General features: G+C 39.1%; 2 protein-coding genes across 2 annotated transcripts; one reads left to right on the top strand and one right to left on the bottom strand.

Annotated features, from left to right (window-relative positions):
- The first annotated feature begins 114 nt into the window (after nucleotides 1-114).
- rpl36a (ribosomal protein L36A) lies at nucleotides 115-5172 on the top strand. Its single transcript, XM_085244855.1, has 5 exons — nucleotides 115-212; nucleotides 796-901; nucleotides 1551-1618; nucleotides 2780-2902; nucleotides 5092-5172. The coding sequence occupies exons 1-5, from the start codon at nucleotides 210-212 to the stop codon at nucleotides 5110-5112; spliced, it is 321 nt and encodes a 106-aa protein (XP_085100981.1). The 5' UTR covers nucleotides 115-209; the 3' UTR covers nucleotides 5113-5172.
- Nucleotides 4108-11401, bottom strand: gla (galactosidase, alpha). Its single transcript, XM_085244842.1, has 7 exons — nucleotides 11042-11401; nucleotides 9581-9755; nucleotides 7389-7563; nucleotides 6633-6724; nucleotides 6374-6535; nucleotides 5975-6172; nucleotides 4108-5778 (listed from the first exon to the last, which is right to left on the bottom strand). The coding sequence occupies exons 1-7, from the start codon at nucleotides 11200-11202 to the stop codon at nucleotides 5449-5451; spliced, it is 1293 nt and encodes a 430-aa protein (XP_085100968.1). The 5' UTR covers nucleotides 11203-11401; the 3' UTR covers nucleotides 4108-5448.
- Between the last annotated feature and the right edge of the window lie 10048 nt (nucleotides 11402-21449).

Here is a 21449-nt window from a genome sequence, read left to right as displayed (position 1 = left end):
TGAGTTTTGTCAGGTTTATGCTGTGCACTCCATGGCTGTCACTCTCCTTAAAATTGGGGCCGTTTGCAGTCTTTTCATGGTTTTGGCTTCTTTGCATCTCCGGCCGCTAGGGGGCAGACCTGTCTACGGCTGAGGTCTATTGAAGGGGCGACTTTAAGAACTGCTTCCGGCCTCCTTCTTCCTCTTTCCCTCTGCATCGGGTTGCAGCCATGGTATGCTACCATTACACCTAAAACAAATCTATCTCAATCCTGCCGATTAAAGTACAATTTCTGTATTTGATACACCCGGTCATGTTGATAATGTTACAATGTGCGTAACGATGGCGGTATTGGCCATCTTTGGTATATTTAACGCTGTTATATTGATGGATGCTATCTTAGTGGCGAAACGCCACTGTTGGTTTTTCTACTCCAACCGGCCTTTCTGTCAGAAGCGAAAAACTAAACAAGCGAAACATCACAATCAATTAACAGCTACGTCAAAACGTGTTTTGCTTTGTAAAAAGTATTGGAGCATCACTTGTTTACGCTGTTTTCATTAAAATAGCGATGCTAACGTGTTAGCTTGCCCCAACACTGCCGGCCACAGTTTAAATGATAAACTCGGTGCTTCTGTGTATTAAGTCAATTTCGAAAATGATTGAACAAAACTCTTTGATAGCTGTGCACTTGATTTTTCACAAGTGTTGTGAGTTTTATGGCTTGGGCCTGTTGGACGTGGCTAGCTAGTCCGCGTTGTGGTATTTTGTGTATACTGCACGTCTGCTCAAATGTTATTCTCTGTGTTGTGCAGGTGAACGTCCCGAAAACCCGCAGGACCTTCTGCAAGAAGTGCAAGAAGCACCAGCCCCACAAAGTTACCCAGTACAAGAAGGGGAAGGATTCTCTTTATGTACAGGGTAAATATGTTTGTCCTGTATTTAAGGGATGCACTGGTGTCTAAAGTCAAAAAAAGTGTCTGTATATAAAACATTGACCTGTGATCTGTCAAAAACATCTTTTTTAAGTGATATCAAGTCACTATGAGCCAGGAAGAACGTTCCTGTCGCAAAATACAAGCAGTTAAAAGTTTATTTTTCAGTAGATTTGATCAAGATTTTAGAGCAAATTGCACCAAATTTAACAGCATTTCCATAAATATATTTTAAGTAGCCAAAAAAGACTGGATTGATGACGTGGATGGATTCTTGTAAAACAGGTCATTTCTTTATTTTATATATAACTCAGTAAATTCTGCTTACTACATCTACTAATACAAACAAAGATATACACAAAGTCACACGAGCATCAGCAGTAAATTTTTAGCACGACACTGGCCTCATCTATGGCATTATCTGATTATTTGTCGTCACATATTTTGATAAATCAATAGATTAGTGTCTTAGCACTTAATATATCTACAATCTTTTTCCTATCACAGAAGGGAAATTGTAAGATGTCTGCAAATATGGGCCAATATTTTGTTTTGAACCCATAATGCATCAGTGCATCCTTGCTTTATTTTATTAATTGTTCAAGTATGTGTTGACTAAACTAAATGTTTTTCAGGTAAGAGGAGATACGACAGAAAGCAGAGTGGGTATGGCGGTCAGTCTAAGCCGATTTTCCGAAAAAAGGTAACCATGGCTTTCTCATTCAGTGCTGTAATAAAAGTATGTCCTTTTCCAGATTTATATTTTTCTGCTAATTTTGTCACACTTTAAAGTTTGAGATCATCATCATACTAATTGTTTATATTATAAAAAAATAACCTAAGTAAATAGAAAGCACAGTTTTTACTTTGCCCTGTGTGAAATCATGATTTAAGTGTAATTAGCCACATTTTTTGGGTAGTTGAGTAAAATTTCAATAGCCTCTCCCAGGCCTGAATACTGCCATATCTGTTGATATGAAGAAGTCACTTACTTCAATGTGTTGTACAGGTTTTAAGTTTTTAAAAAATATCAAAAAGCGGCACATCACGCCACAATCTAAAGGAATTAAGAAACGATGACAAACAAGACATTGATGTTATTAGTATGAAAAGGGTTGCAATGCTGTTCTCTGGCTTTGGAAACATGGAGAGAGCCATGGTCCACAAATGGAGAAAACTTGTGGGCAGTAACGAACCTTCTCAGGAGTGACTAGCCTATCCAAATTACTCTTAACAGCACATCTATGGCTCATCTCGGAGGTCGCAAAAGATCTAAAAAACTTGCCTCAGTTAAGATCAGAGTTCATGATTCAACAGTGGGGAGAGAGTTGACAAAAATGGCGTCCATGGGAGAGTTTCAAGGTGCAAACCATTACTGACCAAATAGTTTCACTTTCGCCCACCCTCCCCCTCCAAGACAGAAATATTCTGTGGACTGTCGAGAAGAGTTGAAATTTCTGGAAAATGTAAGTAGTGTTACATCTGGCACAAAACTAAAAGCATTTGATAAAATATACCAATCGAACATGGTGGCAGACGTGTGATGGTCAGAGGCTGTTTTGCCGCTCTGATTGATGGATCTATGACTTCTGCTCTCTGCCAGAAAATCCTAAAGTGTCCAGCCATCTGTTTGTGCTTTTATCTGCAAGTGCCCTCGGGTTATGCTGCAGGACTGATCCAAAACGCAACAGCAAGCCCTACTCAGATTATCTTTATCTAGTGTTAAAATGCTAAGGTGTGACAAATTCACAGGAAAAATGATCATGAAAAGGGTAAATACTATCTCACAGCATTGTACTGTTGGATTGATCGTGTTGAGATATATGTGAGGGGAAATGACACTCGCTGAAATACTGTCAAACAGGCTAAGACTACAAAGAAGATTGTGTTGAGGCTCGAGTGTGTGGAGCCCAACTGCAGATCCAAGAGAATGCTGGCCATCAAGAGATGTAAGCACTTCGAGTTGGGTGGTGACAAGAAGAGAAAGGTAAGACTCACATATGTCCCTGGTATTGTAAAGATTGAAGTTAACTATTCTTTACAACATATTCTTTATATTAACTTTATTTCAGTAGTACTTTTCATAGTGGGTTTAATCTCGGCTAAAGCTACAGTTTGGTGTCAGAATCATCCCACAGAAATCTGTCATTAAAAATATTCTGACTTCTTATATTTGTAGGTAATTATTTTGTTACACATTTAATAACCTCATGTTCATAACCCACTATTAGTTTTTCATGCGACATATTGACATCTTTTATGTTAATTATGATAAATTATGGAACCAACACGGTGACAGCTATAAAAATGCACATTTTGCATATCAGCTGTTTTTTCACTTAAACATGGATTTCCTGTTTGGAAAAAATAGTTTGCATAAAGCTGTTGTTACACATGCACACTAGTTTTGCACGCTAAAGATGGATATTGCAAGATATTCAAAGAAGGTGCACGAGAATGCAAACGTTGGATGCAGTTTGATCGGATATGTAATTATCTTGAGCCTATTCGCTCTCTAGTCGTCCCATTTCCTGTCAGAATTATTTGTTCTGGCAATTGTTTAATTCTTCAGATGTACATATAAAAATATGGATTTTAGAGTATTTGTCGGCGCTTCTGCCTAGGCAACACTCTTCAAGAGGTGGAAAAATACCCCAACAGTTTTTTCCAGTAGTGTGAAAGCGTCTGACACGAGCTCTGTGTGTTAGACGAGGGAAAGGGCCAACCCTGACCATGTCCGACTCGATTCTGCCCACCCTTTTCTGATGTAATTAGTGAGAAACTGCTTTTGAAATTGAGTTGTGAAAGAGGCATGTGTCTGCATGTATGAACGCATTTCACATGCTATAGCACCAGAATTGCATTAGGAAATGTTTGTTTGCTACACTTGATAAATGTGCAGCCCAGCTTGGATTTTAACTGGAGCATATTTTGCTTTCAGTGACAGATTGTTTTTCTTTTTGTTGTCGTTTTTTGTGGTTAGTGGTAAATTGTATTTGTTTTGATGAGATGGTGACTCAGGGCTGGCTGTTGATTTATTGTGGTGGTTAAAATACGATGCATGAGTTGATCTCAATATATATACTGTCAATACAGTTATTAGTTTTTATTTATTTTTACAAGGTTTGCTGTTGAGCTTGTCGTCTTTGTTTTTTCTTCCTTCAATAGAAGCTCTAATACATGATTCTCAAATTCATGATTGGCTACCTTTTATTTCAATTTCAAATCTGACATCTGACCCACGTTAAACTCATGGACTGAACATACACACACCCACAATGGACAACTGTACCCTCAAACACACAATAATAACATGGACTGAACCACCACTCACAACCACTAGCACTTTATATAGCCTCTGTAGAAACTATCTACACCCTCACTTATCTTAACTGCACTACTGTATAGCTCTGTGTAAATAATCATTCTGTACATTCGATAATCTTTAATCCTACAACTGTTTACAACTTGCATAGTTCCCATTTCTGTATAGCTGTATATCCCAGATTCTGTAAAGTTATTTATTTCATATTCTGTATAGTTTTTCATATTTATATCCTGTTCATATCCTGTACATAGCTTGTACTCACTACAGCCTGTACATACTTATAGTTATAGAATATTCACAACATACTTCATACCGTGTACATTATAACATACCATAATAGACCCATTTCTGTAGTATACTTACATATCTATACTATTGCTAATATATATTGTAATATATCTATATCACTAAAGCACTTCTGGATGGATGCAAACTGCATTTCGTTGCCCTGTACCTGTGCATGTGCAATGACAATAAAGTTGAATTCTATTCTATTCTAAATCACAACAACAGTTGCCTCAAGGTGATTTGGCTCCTGTGTCCCCCCATAACTCAGTATTCATGTGTTGGGTTACCTCATTAATCAGACTTTACTCTATTTAAAAGCTTCTGTCTTCCTCATCAACAGCACAAAAGTTAAGTCCTATCCACTCTGTATGCATATGTGGCAGGACTTTACAACAGGCTGGTAAAGCTGATGAATGTGAAGATACTGGGTTTTATTTAGTCTTATTCAACTACAGTACAAAAGTCAGAATTTAATTATAAATTCATGGCAGTCACCACTGTAAAGTAATGCACATATAAGTTGCACATTCTCACAAATGTTTCCCTCTGTTTTCTTACAGGGCCAGGTCATCCAGTTCTAAACTGTGGTCCAGTCATATGGATGAAGTTGTCACTATTTTCAATAAATGGATCCAAACATACTTTTGAGTGTTTGAGTTGAATCTTTTTTTTTCCTTGTACAAAAATTCAAGCTTTGTCTCTTATGGTAATTTAACCTTTCAGTAGTCTAGACAGTTAACAGCAAGTGTTTAATTTATTGGATATAAATGGGATGAAGTGTGATCCATTTCCAGGCAGCTTAAATTTTAATTCACTAAGATTTACACAAGATAAACACCTAAAACTTATTCAGCTTCATTTTTTCCCAGACAATTGAGATATTGTACACGTCTCGGGTGCGTTTAACCACCTGAGGACTACAAAATGGTGTGCTTTCGTCTGACAAATGTACCCTGCCAGTTCAGCTTGTGAAGCCTTGTGAAATCGCTGCTGATGGGAGTGACAGTCAACAGAGCTGTGCCTGAAGGGTTGACAGATACAATTATTTTGCTCTGCTGAGTCTGAACTCCCATCTCCTTGTACTGAGGCAGGATCTGTGTGACGTTGCACTGCGGGCCACAGATCTTCCAACCGGGGGCAGCCCCAATGTTGAACCCTCGAGGACCACCTGTCTCCAGTTTGTTCAGCACAGCAACAGCCAGGCGGTTCTTCGACAGCGGCCTCTCCCACACTTCAAAATTGTTCCCCTGTAGAAAAAGGGGAAGTCTTACTGGTTTATACCTTCATCTGCCATTACCCACACTGATCATTTGTAATTAATGCTATAAAGAGCCTGTCAGGCTGATCACAAACCATGTAGCATTTCTAAACAGCAACGACAGGCTACCATAAATACTCTGAGCTGCCATTGCAGAAGGAGTTCGTACTGAGTCACACACCCACCTTGGCAGTGCGATATCCCTGCTTGCCCATTGAATCTTGGCTGATGTCTATGATGCGTTTGTTCTGCAGGAGCTCCTTGGAGCGAGGACAAATGTCTCTGAGATCATTGGACATGAGCAGAGGAGATGCCATGATGGCCCATAACGCCATCTGAGACTCCTGCTGGTCGTGACTCAGGCCAAAGTTCCCAATTACAAGCTAGAGAAATAAATTCAATATGTAAATTCATAAGCAAATCAGGCTTAGTGATGATGCTACAGTGTGTCCACAACCTACAAAAATGTCTAAATACAATAGTAAGTATGAGGAGATTTAGATTAGCATTAGATAAAAAGAAAAATAAGCAGGTTCATGATAGTAAAACCACTCATGTCCAAGGCCTTCAGTAGAACAAAGTACCATATCGGGGTCATTCCAGCCTCCGGGTCCAGCTGCAGGGACGATGATGTCCTGATGAGCGGCAGTCCAGTCCAAGATGGATTTGACGGAGCTCCACGAGTCGAACACGTCATCAAAGTTGCGCCAGTGATTACAAGTCTCACGGATAGCTGTGTAGTTGGGCTGGAAGCACAGAAATGCTCTTTATTTTGAGTATACTTCATTATTTTTGCAGCATCTTCTACAAAAAACCAAGTTAACCATTAAAACAAGTTCTCACCTGTTTTAAAGGCCACTCGTACAACGGCCACTCACAAGAGTACAGGATAGGCCGTCCAGTGTTGTTCAGTGCTTTTGACATGTTTGTGTAGCCTTAAACAGAGCAAACATTTAGTAGTTAACCCTTTAAACACCTTAACTGGTAAATAAAATGATGTTTAGGAAAGAAATTTGACCTCCTGTATAGATGGAGAGTACATGTCCACATTGTTTGTTTGCGCGTATATTTTTATATATATTTTATATTTTATATGTATTTTTGTAAGCAGCTGGATAGCGTAGTGATAAGACTACACGCCTTTAGAGTTGGAGACGCAAGTTCGACTCCCGCCTGGAGCGTATGTATCCAGCTACACACCTCATGCTAACCAAGCCTACAGCAGAAAGAAACAAAAACATAGAGAGATGAAAAGAGCTTACATGAAACAACTAGAAGTGTTCGGAAGAAGACTGCTTTCACAGGTACAACACACGTGCTACGGCAAGGGGGAGCCAGGATGCCAGGTCAGGGGGGGAGATATCATCACCCGAGATTGGGTACCAAGTGGGAAGGATCATTAAGAGGAAGATTGTAGCTAATCCAGCCCCATATCAACAGGCCAAATATGGCCTGAACGGTCACGAGGTCAAAATGGGAGATGCCCCCAAGAATGGCAGAGGGGTTTTTTTTGTACGTTCATATATGTGTCTGTATGTGTATTTATACGGTGCCTGTTGTTCACCTTTGTGGCACTGCCAATCAGAAATAGAAACTCACCCTCTCCCAGCAAAGCCCGATTCATGAAGCAACCATCAAATTTGAGCAGATCAACATCCCAGTCAGCAAAAGTCTGAGCATCTTTCTCGTAGTAACCAAGGCTCCCAGGATATCCAGCACAGGTTTTGTCCCCCACATCTGCGTAGATACCCAGCTTCAGGCCATTAGAGTGGATCTTAAAGCATAAAAAAATATCAAAGATTTGTTGATTCATCTCAGTGAATGACAAATACCAGTGACATCCATTTTCTTTCACTTGTCCAATTCAAGGTCATATGGGTGCTGGAGCCCATCCGAGCAACCATGCCACTGTGCCTGTGCACGCTGGAAAAAGCTTGTACCATATCCCTTTAAGGGTTAAATAGTAAATTTTGCCCTAAGGATACTTAGGAGTACCGGGCTGTGGTCGACTCCTTTGTCACGTGGTGTGAGCAGAATCATCTGCAGCTCAACGTGGCAAAGACCAAGGAACTGATCGTGGACTTCAGGAAGACCAGGAAACACTTGACCCCTGTTTCAATCCAGGGGGTCAGTGTTGACATTGTGGAGGACTATAAATACCTTGGAGTACACATTGACAATAAACTGGACTGGGCTAAAAACACCACAGCACTTTACAGGAAGGGCCAGAGTCGTCTCTATTTTTTGAGGCGACTGAGGTCCTTCAACATCTGCCAGAAAATGCTGAGGATTTTCTATGAGTCTGTTGTGGCCAGTGCGATCCTCTATGCTGTTGCATGCTGGGGGAGCAGGCTGAGGGTCGCAGATGCCAACAGACTTAATAAACTGATCCGTAAGGCCAGCAATGTTGTGGGGATGGAGCTGGACTCCCTCAAGGTGGTGTCGGAGAGGCGGATGCTGTCCAAGATAAAGACAATGTTGGATAACACCTCCCACCCACTCCATGACATGTTGGTCAGTCACAGGAGCTCGTTCAGTGAGAGACTGAGATTACCCATGATGCACCACTGAACGACACAGGAAATCATTCCTGCCTGTGGCTCCCTGTACAACGCATCCACCTAACACACTGTTTGCTGCTACAACTACACATGTTTCTTTTCCAACTATTTATTTATGAGTGACTTATGTATGTATGTATGTATATATATGTATATATTGTACTATTCTTAGTTAGCGTATTGTCTGTCTTGTCTTAATGTTGGTTTAAAATGGAGCACTGTAACAAAAAATAATTTCCCCCAGGGATCAATAAAGTATTCTGATTCTGATTCTGATTCTGATTAGACATACAGACTGGAGTAGCCAGGGATCGAACCACTAGATGACCTGCTCTATCTCCTGAGCCACAGCTGCACAGGCAAATTGCTAAAAAAGATGAACCCCCCAAAAAGCAAACAGATCATCCCAAGGGTCTACTTTACTCAAAAAAACAAACAAACCACTGATTCTGCTTAAAGCATAAACTTTCTGAGCAGGCAGTATATTTCTTCCAGTAGGTGGCAATGTTGCACAGCTCTAAACGTGATTCTTTTAATACAGAACTCAAGGTTGCCTTAGTGGGCCTAAATATATTCCTTTCCTGCTAAACAATATATTTTTAGCAATCTTTATACGTGAAGCCTTATACATCGAAATGCGCCTGGCATCATGGCTTCCAGCTCCTTTCTATTGTGAGTCTCCTGCGAAGAGAGTCAACGGCAGCACTTTCCTATCCAACACAATATGTGCTTGCACATCTTCCCTGGCTCCAGGTGCTATACTGGAAGGTAATTTGACAACAGATTCCACATCTGCTCCTTTCCTATTCATTATGTAAATACCTGCAGGTCAGCTTGAATGGGTATATGATGAATATGTAATCACTTATTTCTAGAGATATTCAACCAGGGCTACAAGAACTTTTTAACATCTGAAATTTTAGACACGTTGTACTGACATGATAATACTGCATACCATAAAATCACAGCGGCATGTTGAACATAAAGTGGGTTTATCATTCTTTGAACTGTGTATATTATTCAAACTGCTGCCCCAAAGCTGGAAGCTACAATAAACGCAGTCACGTCCTCTCACATGGTCTCACTTTGCTTCTCCCAGCTAGTAAAGTATTTCTCACTTTCACCGAGTCTCTCTGAAGCTCTTTCTGTTTGATGTCCATAGAGGAATTATGGCATTAATACTATATTCACATCCAGACTTTTCATTCCTCTTCCATAACTAATACTCACATAGTCGGCCAGTTTCTTGATGCCTCCTGGGAATCGTTTGGGGTCTGCCTGCAGGCGGCCCTGGGCATCACGCTGGTGGGAGGGCCAACAGTCATCGATGCAGACGTACTCGTAACCGGCCTCTTTCCAGCCCTCCTTCACCATCACATCTGCCATCTGCATGTACAGATGCTCACTGCCAAGGCAACAGGAGGAGACAGGCGGGGTTAATATTAGCCGTTAGAAGCCAGTGTACAATGTAATGTGTAATGGATATATGGCACACACCAATATTTAGAGATGAAGGAGATATTATAACAGTGAACAAAAGGTTTGCTCAGAGGTGAATAACATTACGTTTTGTGAGGAAAAATATGCCGGGCACAAAAATGGAGGCATTAGTGAGGTTGAAAGCAAAACCACGTTTACGTTATCTTTAATTCAAGAAAATATATATGTTAGATATGTTAACCTGTAATTATGACTTAACATATCATCATTATGAGAAAACCCTGAATGAACCCTGCGGTAGTGTTGTGCGAAACTGCAAATTTTGGTATCAATGCCATACCAAGTAAATACAAGGCCAATATTACAGATACCAAAAACAATACTAATGTTTTTCACATATAACGGCATCTTATGTAGGGGACAGCAGTGTGTCATTAGTACTGATCCAGTATCAGTGTAGGTATCGATATTGGCTTGATCTGCCCACTTCTACCCTGCACCATCAAGTACACCCGGGCCTAAAACAGACCTACTGTGATCACTTCCAGCTCCTCCAGAGCAGCTTTGAATGATTTTGATTACAAAATAATGCTTACTTATCCTCTATTGAGCCAGGTTGCTTACACTGACCAATTTATTATTGCTCAGTATATGTACGTGAAACTTTGGCTATTTTAAACGAGTTTTCTCATTTTTAAAGCCTTGTTTTATATGTGCATCATTTCCCCCCAACCAATCTGGACCTCACATATTTCTCCACTAGACTTTAACAATAAATGACTTTTATGTTACAGCTGTTGCAAATTTTGCTTCCACAATACACAGTACTTGCTGACACCAATATCTCACACATCAACGTCCCCCAATGCCTGAATCCAGAGAACAAAGAAAGGCGAACTTAATCAGCTGTCAACGACTATTTCAATCACGTGATCCTGCTCTTATTCTTATGACAGCCCCTCATAACGAGTTCCTCCGTACTTGTATAAAAATACCACACTTTCAAGGCAGATTAAACATATAATGAATGGTGAAGGCGTGCTTACTAGTTGTCACAAGAAATGTCTTTCCTCTTTAATAATACCTGATTACCTGGCTAAATGCAAATGCCACTTCCTGTAATCAATGGTGAATTCTTTTAGGTGAGGTTTTTAAATGTGTTTCAGTGATATGTTCAGTTTTAACAGAGTATGTAGGCTTGTGCTTTGATTTAGCGTACATACACGTCAGGATAACCGGATCACTTCTTACCTGATGCAGTTATTTGGGTCCGTGTCACAGTCGATGTTACACATGAACCTCTCCCAGTGCAGCCAGCCCATGGTGGGTTTCAGCGCCAGACCATTGTCCAGCGCCTCAGCAGCAGGACTCATTAAGCTGATAATTACGAGAAGACAGGCAGCTCTGCTCATTTTAGATTTTCAGCTCGACAATAGTTGTGCAGTGACCGGCAACAAACGACTGTAGTTCTTTCACTATTCATTTCCTAGTGCCAAAGCCAGCCAGCCCGCCTCCCGTGGATGAGTGACACAAAGCTGGACCAATTGAATTAAAATGCGTCTGTTACCGTCCAATGACGTTGCTGGAAACCAGGAAGCGCCGGGATTTAACCTAAAACTCAGGTGAAAAACATGAAAAGTCAGGTGACACCACGAGGCAGGTGATGGTCTTGTGATTCACCCGAATACAAAAACATCGCCGCAACCACGTGATTAATTTCACACCTAATCTGGTAGATGGGGAAATAGTAAAGTTGATGCACATTTATAAGACTAAATTGGGTATGAAAACACTCTATTGTAGTAATTTTCCACCCTAACACTGTTTACACCGCTTTTGTCTCCAACAAAAGCTTTTAAAAATAAGCTTCCATCTCTCATTTAAAATGCCTGTCTGAGTCCCGCATTAAAGTATGCATTGCGTAGGACAGAATTTCAGTTTCCATCAGTATGCTTTAACAGAGATAAATGCATGTGGGTAATTTAATGTAGTAGAGCACATTGCCATTTTTAAAAATCGCAGTTAACTCCTATCATCATTACTGTCCTGCATGGAAAGAATTTTTTTATTTAAAGTTTTATTACTTTGAGGTTGATAGTTTTCAGTCCACTTAAGATCGAGTGGATTTGATCCTTAAAGAAACATATTCGAGTAAATTACCTTGTAGCATCAGGTACACCTGTGCACATTGCAGTGGGAATAAGTAGTAAGTGAATGAGTATTAACCCCCAGAGTGAAAGTATCCACTGCTTTGACTCCACCATGTCAAAACAGTGGTGCTGCATCTAAGTAGAAGCAACCCTCCAGAGATATAGCATGTTTTCTCCTTTGCATCTTTTTGGAGAAGGAGTTATACCGAGGCCGAAGGATTCCTCCAAAGCTTTGCAAGAATACTTAAAGACCAAAAAGCATCAAGGAGTGCTCACTGCCAACAGAGCTCAGTCCCACTGAACCATTATAGGGTTACCTGAAGACTAAAAAATTTCAGACTTTAATTTCTTCTGGTGTCATCCTAAATAGCTTATTTAGTTTAATGATTCAAGTAGCTGTCTTAACTTAATTGTCAGTTAAAACAATCTAATCATCTAATTTGATAAAAGAATTTCACTGGATAGTGATCAAAATTAGTTGCTATGTAAACCTTGGAGGTCTAGTTCAGGTAACTCAGTCTTTCAGGTCTTCCTACATACATACACTTTTCTTTTCTTTTTTTAATTTTTTTTTATTTGGGAAGTAAAGGGTAAGTAGATTAATCTAGGGAACCATCACCCTGTGCCCAAACTAAAGCCATGTTTTAATATAGGAGGTACTCAAATGTAAATGAAAACCCTTCACCTGATACTTGCATTTTCTTTCCATCAGACACTAAGAACAAAAGAAGAAAAGGACCAATTTACCCTGAGGAGCCCGCCTAATCAAAAATGCCTCGCACAGCATCAGCAATAATGCAGACTTTGTACATATTGATGTTGCTTCAAACTGTGTATTAGCTATGGATGCGAGACACTAATTTGTCTGCCGCTGACACAAAATGAATTACAGATAGCTTTCTTAATTTAGAGGTAAACGGACACCCTGGTGCAGAATTAATAATCCTGGATGTTTTTATTTGTGAAATCGTCTCACACACGCAGAGACAGCGATGAGTCTTGCATTAAATGTGCTACTTTGCTCTTTTGGAGAAATTTAAGGGACAGCTGCTACTGGTTTATTTGGCTGTCAGATCAGTTGTTTTGGGGTAGTTGCAAAGGAGAGGTGACATAATTTGAATCAGCAGACTGCCTGTGTAAAACCCCCCTGTGATCCTGCTGCTGACACTCCGTCTTTGTTGCTCATGACTCCTTGCATTCTGATATTGAGAGGAGTCAAAACAAATGACGCATCCCTGAGTTGGCACGCACCCAGATTATGACAATAATATCACCCCCCTGCTCCCCCCTCCACCGGTGGGTGCATGTAAAAAGGGAGCATTAATGAACACAAAACATGACCTTTCAGCGAAATGTCAAGGGTGCCCATTTCAACCCTAAACATTATCAGAGGCTTCACCCTGGGACAGGCCTGATACAAACAATTTGTCACATGCTATAGTTCATATCAGAGCCAGTGAGCAAAGGCGTTGGGGCTCTAAATGTCAGATTTCAATTTGACTCCCCTCCCAGCTGATGGATGGGCCAATCCAGCTCATCTGAATACACAGTTTTCTTCTTGTAAAAATGGGATGTCGCCCCCGGTTGTGATGGAAACCATTGTTTTTTCACAGGAGCGCATAAAAGAGGAGCATGCCTCTGTCTTTACAGTGGTTAATGGAGGTTGTTGACATATGGGCAGCCCGTGCTTGCTGTCTGGTATATATGGCTCCCCGGAGCTTTGACACCAATCCATCATGTTTCTTTCTTCCCCACTGTCATATAATTGAAATGACTGTCATGGCTGACTTATGTTGGCAACTTTGTTATGAAGTGTAGGGTGATAAAATAAAAGGCAAAGCTGTGTTACGGTGTGCCTCCTCACCACTGAGCTTCATTACTGTATTGATCTCTATGGGGACAGGTAGCAGTGCAAGTAAATGCCATCAGAAAGTTGTGCTTCCTTAAATACGACGACTAACACTCTATGGCTCACATATCCTCACTGGGGAATCATCTGTTGTTGTGTAATTAGGTGCTTAAGTTGTTTATGCCAGTGTCACAAGGGAAAGAGCCTACATGTGCTGATGTGGCTACTTTAATTAGGTCCTTGTTGGACGGGGTGTGTCTGAAACGGTCTCTGGTAATAACCTTTAGGGGCAAACTCATGACCCGTAAATGAGTCAATGTATTGAGTGCATTTTTCAGCTTGGTTATGTTAGTTAAATTCAAATCACTTGTGCAAACGTTTTTGTTAATGAAGTAAAGATTATATTAAGTGTAAAACCCAGCGTGTTTAATGATCAGAGGATTTATTTTGGTTTTTTGTTGTTTGTAGAGCTGCTTTCATTCGGAGCTCTCATGGCGTGTGACAAGTTCAATTCAATTCAATTTTATTTATATAGTGCCAAATCACAACAAAAGTCGCCTCAAGGCGCTTCATAGATACAGAGGAAAACCCAACAATCATATGACCCCCTGTGAGCAAGCACTTTGGCGACAGTGGGAAGGAAAAACTCCCTTTTCACAGGAAGAAACCTCCGGCAGAACCAGGCTCAGGGAGGGGCGGGGCCATCTGCTGCGGCCGGTTGGGGTGAGAGAAGGAAGACAGGATAAAGACATGCTGTGGAAGAGAGACAGAGGTTAATAACAGATATGATTCAATGCAGAGAGGTCTGTTAATACATAGTGAGTGAGAAAGGTGACTGGAAAGGAAAAACGCAATGCATCATGGGAATCCCCGGCAGCCTACGTCTATTGCAGCATAACTAAGGGAGGATTCAGGGTCACCTGGTCCAGCCCTAACTATATGCAAGTAGTCTATGTTACCTAGACTTGATGGAAAACCCATATTTTATTAATCAAACACATATAAAAATAGCTTAAAAATGGATTTAATACCCCACAGAGATTAAGTTGTTAGTTAAGCGTTTTGTCAGATGATCTTCCATTTGGACCTTTGCAGAGCAGAGATGCCCAGACCTCTGTCTCCTGGGCCAGCTCTTCCAGGAGGACACCAAGGCATTTGCATGTCATCTGCAAGATTTAATCTCTCTGGGGTGTCCTGCTTCTATCCTAGGGCTTTCTTCTGGTGGGAGATGCCACCTCATAGTTGGTGCTGGGAAGACATCCTGATCAGATGCTTCTGTTTTTACCACAAGTTTAAGCTGTTTTCATAACAGCTCATTATGACTGAGAATTAGATGGTTAGGAAAATCTGTTCTCACATTATGTATCTGTTCATTTTGATGTTATTTGCTATTTCTGCATCACTGTTTTCTTTGGCACTTCGATTTTCTCTCCCTGTTAAATTTACCTCCGTTGTAGTTTCAATGTCACTGCTCTTGTCACACAATCCTTTGTCATACATTTTTGGAGCCAGTCAGCCTCCACTCCCTTTCCTTCAAATTCATTGAGATCTGTCACTCTCCCTTTCAGGCACTTTGTTGTGGAGCTCTTCTCCTCCCCATCTCCACCTCATCCGGGTTGCCCAGGGCATCTCATTCAAAGTCTCCATCAGCCATCTGCTGACTCTGTTCCACCAGTTTCTACACTCCAGGGGGTCTGTAACTATCCTGCCTTTATCTAGGATTTTACCCTATGATTGCTTCCCAATGTTTCAATTTCGCAATAAATTGTATTTTTCTTCCAAATGATTTCTCCTTATTGGAATAAAGCTGCCAGTTGAGGACCTATGAGCCATCTGTTTGTCAAACTAGACTCTTTGACGTAGTTGTCCTCTCACTAGCAGAGTGCTTCATATGTTTGGTTGAAATCTTCTGTTTTTGATTGGTTTTTGTGTTTTTTTGTATTTCCTGCCTTTATTTCTTCATCCAACTGAAGGAAAGCTCCTCTCCCCCATTTTAAGACTGCACATGGCTGATGGTGGAGACACTCAGCTTACTATAACTCTTTAATACTTTGCATGCATGATCTCGGAAGCTTAGCAGGGTTGGGCTTGGTTAAAACGTGGATGGGCCTGGGAATACCATGTGTTCTAAGTTTCAGCTCAGGAGGTAGAGCAGGTCATCTACTACTATTTGGAGTTTGATGGGTCAATCCCTGGATTTCAAACATTTCTAACTAAAGAAAATTGGGGGATGTTGGCTATACTTTAATATTTAGTTATTTTTTAAAATTTAGGATATCTATAATTACCATGTGATTAGAAAGAATGAACCACTAAGTTGTATGGTTATCCAGCTGAATTGTAGATGATATCTTTAATTAGATTCTCAATATAATTCAGTAATTCAGTGCTTCATTATTACCATTATTACAAGTGAAAATGCAATTAGGAAGTCATTATGTCAGATATATATATATATATATATATATATATATATATATATATATATATATATATATATATATATATCTCCCCTGTATGGTTAAATCCACTCACTCAGTATGTTGTAGTCATGAGATGGCATCAGGAATATTTCATTTCCTTTTCCCATAAAGTCACAGATGTAAGCACTCAGAGCAAAGATGGATTTCTTGGTCCTTCAGGAATCGGATTAAATCTCTCTCAGCAAGGGACCATGTAACTGCATGTTCTGTATTCCAGCAGATTAAGATGTCTAGAGGAATGTGAAGCGATGACATGCATTCCTTAAATAGCTCATTACACAGTTTTTCACTCCTTACTAATGTTCAGTCTTTCTCTGAGCAATTATTTGACATTAAACATGATTTTGACTTTGATTTCAAAGTGTCATGTATTTCATTTTCTATTTTTGTGCAGATCAGTTTCGGAGGCATAGGTACTTAAAAAAACCTCAATAATAAATTATTCACGGCTTTACAGCTAAAGGGTTGAACTGAAAGGAGTGTCTTGTTTGTCTAGTTTGGGACTCTCAAATATATTTTACTTTTTCAAGATTGGATGTTTTTCCTTGAGGGAAGAGAACCTGAAATATTTTCTCTTCTCACACCTAGACTCTGCAATAAACAACAGCTCTCAGTATTATGTACCACATTATGATTCTGCTCTTTTGCCAATGCGAGGATGTTGTTCAGTATTACTCTCCTAATGATTACATCTGAAATATTATTACTAATAAGAGGCTACTCCAGTGGAGATAGAACATCTCTGTGGAAGGCACTTCAGTATATACACTGTAAAAAAAATCCGTAAAAATACAGTACAATCTACTGTATAAACGTGAAGGAATTTTCCGTATTAGTCATTTACAGGTATTTTTCTGTATTTCTCAACTACTGCAATCCATTGTGGGAAAAAGAACCTGAAAAGGAGGGAAAAGTAAGCGCAAGAGCAGCCATTAGGCTTCTTTCAGGCTTCATCTGGATTTTGGATTCTGAAGTTGGAGAAACTGCCTTCAAATTTCTGTGGTAAGTATTAAAACTCATGTTTCGTTTTATTAAAATAATGTTTTTCAAAAGACTCCGTGTTTTTATTTAGAAAGAATTGTTAATTTATTTGTTAACTGGTTTCGGCTGTCTCCAGACAAGTCAGGAATATTTTGCGGACTCATTTTTTAAAATAATTGTTATTTAGGTTTAACATGACTTAAGCTTTATTTTAGTTAATGTTAAAATAATTTTTACTGTGATACCACCAGTTTTGCCCTTCAGTGGCTGAACCAGTTTTCATAAATATTATAGTTAGCTGTCTGTGTCTCTCTGGGTATTACACAGCTGTGACTGCTAACTAGCTAATTAGCGAAAGTCAGCGATGTGGATAACTGGGAAAGTGAGAACTTCATGGTTCTAGAAATTATTCTAGGACTCTAATAAGTACTGTATCAATACCTGTGTTTTACAGTTGGCTCTACTGTACACTTTAAAGGGTTTCAGGCAAAGTTACACTAACCCTAGTTTAAGCCTCAGACCTTCCTGGCTGACGCTAGCAAATGCTAATGTTAGCCTCTGATTTGGGCTGCTAAAGTAAAGACTTTTAGCTAGCTGACCAGCATAGATTATTTCGGTGGTTAACAGACTGTAGTGGTAAAATTATTGAAAGTATAGTTTCACCTCAGCACATTTACAATTACAGTATGTCTATTTTGTAGCACATAGAAATGTTTAGTTAATATTTACAGACAGACACATTTTCCCTGTAACTGTGTTTTTACTCCAACATTTGTTGAAAATGTAATTTATGAAATGCTGAGCAGTATTTCTTGTATGTGGAATATTTTTGTCACCCCACTGTGCTAATGTGATTAAATACTAAAAATTATTACTAAAAAAATTCAATAATAAATCAATAATAACTATTTCTTGATTGAACTATAATGTACGTGCAGTGCTGGTGTGCAGGGGCTCTATATGCCTTGTCTATATCAAGCTTTTAGCCAAATATAAGCAGAGATATTTGTATCTTTCTTAAAAATCCAGATCCTTACAGATTATTTGAGAAATGGATCAACAGCTATCACTACTTGAAGCACTTTAAGTCCTGCAGTGGAAAAATATCCCTTATTTCACCTTTGATCACACACTTTGGTTTTCCAGTGCAGAGCAATGGCCAAGAAAAGGAAAGACTTCCCCGAGTGGAAAAAAAAAGATGAAGATACAAGCTGGTGATGATCCAGAGCAGCTGGTCTCAGGAAATGAAGAAAAACCCTGACCACCTTCTCTACAAACACAAGGTGAGTTTAATGTTGTGGTTGATTTAGTTTTTCAAGGTATGTATGTTACTTTAATTATAAACTGCTTTTGTTGCAACAGAATGGTGTTATGTGTATGCAACTCTACGTGAATTATAATCCTTTGTAGGGCTGCGTGATATGACCAAAATCTCATATCCCAATATAAGACGTATCTCTCCTGATAACGATATATATCACAAAATAGTGCATTTTCTGTAAATTCTGTGATTCTCGGGCAACTCGACTTATGTGAAATGTTTTCAGTTGGGCGTCGTGTACCTGGAGTCGAGTGTTTTGACCGATGCATGAAACTATACATTTTTAGACATGAGTTTAAATGGCCGCCATTTTCTTTCTGAGTATTTATTACACGGCGTGCTGCAAGGAAAAGCCTGTTCTAACGTTTGAGTCTAAGGATTATTTTGAGCACCTGACGACTCTTTTTTGCTTTTCATTCGTAAACTCTCTCGAAACTCTTTCATGTGATTCTTGTGTAGGTGGTTAAAGAGGTTTGTCGTGTTCGAGTGGTGGTGGGGACCAGTTTGTGGCATAATTTGCATAGTACAGTTTTCTGGGGCGTGTCAGACTTTTCATAACCAAACCATGTCCATGCTACAGAGGTAGCCCCTCATTTAACAATAAGGTCCTCGATTTCTTTTGACTGGTCCTTCTGGTTCTGCCTCATCCTTGCTGGCCATGCTGGTATTCTCTGTGCCTTCGTCTGCGTGGTGACTGTAAGCGCCATTTATAGTTACTTGATGTTTTTATTTGAGGTCATTTGTTTGATGCATATTCTGAAATTTTATGTTTGAGAATAATGTATATAATTTCAGTTTAGTTTGAAAAGTCTCAACAGAAACTTGAGCTTTATTGTGAAAGGTTTATGTGGAAAATAAACAAGCGGACGGCGGAGCCACACGATGGTTTTATCCTCATTGTTGGTAACGAAAGTACGCGTAAAAACAGTCACTTGTCCGTCCATAGTGTGGTTATTTTAAGTATAAGAGAAGGAGAGAACTTTAAGAAATAATATAGCAACTACAGTGACCATCACAACCATGAAAAAAATATTGCCGTAAACAGTTTATTTTGCAACACCACAAAACAAAGAATAGTGTATAATATGAAACGATAGACATTTTTATATCGTAATCTGATATATATCGTCATATCGCACAGCCCTAATCCTTTTTTTGTTTATGTTGTTTATGCTCTAGGTAAAAAAAAATTATAAAAATACAAACTTTTTAAAAATGTCTTGTTGTTTCTCTTTTTTTCCTCAGAATAAATTGCAACTAGTCTCAATGGCTGACACGGAGGAGCAACACAGCGACACGTTAACTCCGACTGCTGCAGTTCCTGTATGAACTGAGCAACTCTTAAAATCCAAGGAAAAGCTGAGTGTATTTTACTTAAAGCTCAGATGGACCTTGATGTACTAACATGCAGGCTGCATTCAGGACTTTGTCACACTGTTATATGAAGAGCGGTAACAAGACTTTGTAGTAATTTGTCTTACTATTGTCTTATTGTTTGTGATTTAGGGTCTGTGCGCACTAGCAGAGGTTTTTGTTTGTAACTGTAACCTCGTTTTCAGAGCCTTGTCTAACATTTAATGGTCATGAAATATGTCAGACTTTTTCCTCTACTTAACCAGCTTAGAGAATTTGAACACCGTGGAGAAAAAGGTGTGCATTAAGGATTTTGAACTATGATGTTTAAGTGTTGTCACTGCTGAGGATTCGTGGACACAGATCCTTATTCACTATGCTGCTGTTTACAGTTTAACTTTTCATCAGAACAAGCACTTCTAATTATACTTTGCTCCTCACTGACAAAACAAGTCCCGTAAATACACTTTTATCTTTAAGTTTGGGACAGTAATCTGTCTTAATTTATTATGTGTTGTAGTTATCATATGGGGAAAAGTCCTGTGGTTATCCATCAGTCCTGTTCGAATAAACCCAAAGTTCAGGAACATCTTCTTTAGATCTGTTCAGTTGTATTCATGTGGCGCCACTTAAACAGTCAACAAATTTTGACTCAAGTATGTTATATTGTAAGGTAAAGAGCCCAAAGAGTTAATCTCAGACAAATGTTCACACAAATGTGAATTACATTCACTTCATTAATGAAGTGAATGTAATTCAGTAATCAAAGGTGTTTGGCTATAACTGACTACATGTGTATGCTGTATCATAAGTGGACAGAGATGGATGTAAACCACACCTTAACCATTTGGCTGAGGCAAAACTACCACAAGGCAGTGATTCTAACTAAAAGGTACTCTGGATATTATTAAATGTGAACATGTCGTTAAATATGACATTTTTTGTTTGTCAGGTGTCCTGTTTGAAGAAAACACTTGGTAGCCACTTGAATGAATGTAAATAAACACATTTACATGAGGGCAACCTGATTTCAAGGAAATAAAAATGCTCAAATTTGAAAGCTTGTGAGTTATTTTGTTCATGTATCAGCTGTTTAGTAGTTTTATGACAAGATGGATGCTGTCATTATATTTTAGTATAGTGTTTGAGTTAAGGAGAATAAAAGAATATTTAACATTAATTGTACCAATGTTGTTGTGTACGAAGCACAAATTAATTTAAGTTTTAATTTATGAATTTTTGAGTACATGGTGTACTAGGTTGTAATTGCATAGAAATGTACGTTTAAGGATATAAAGAACTATATTTAATGAGTTACAGTGAAAAGAAGTGCTTGGAAATAGTAATATAAACAGAAATTTCAATTTTTCTATTAACGGAAAATATCAGTTAATGATACAGAAAATATACTGTGAATAAACGGAATTTTCTGTTTTATAGCTGAAGGAAATGTCCGTAAATAGTACAGAGAGTATACTGTAAATCTACAGAATTTTCCGTTTTATCATTTACAGAAAGGTCC

Source organism: Mchenga conophoros, linkage group LG2 (assembly GCF_057382185.1).
Source record: "Mchenga conophoros isolate Kocher_MC1m ecotype Shallow Benthic linkage group LG2, M_conophoros_male_GT1.1, whole genome shotgun sequence".
Classification (NCBI taxonomy): domain Eukaryota; kingdom Metazoa; phylum Chordata; class Actinopteri; order Cichliformes; family Cichlidae; genus Mchenga; species Mchenga conophoros.
This window is presented reverse-complemented; position numbering and strand designations above follow the sequence as displayed.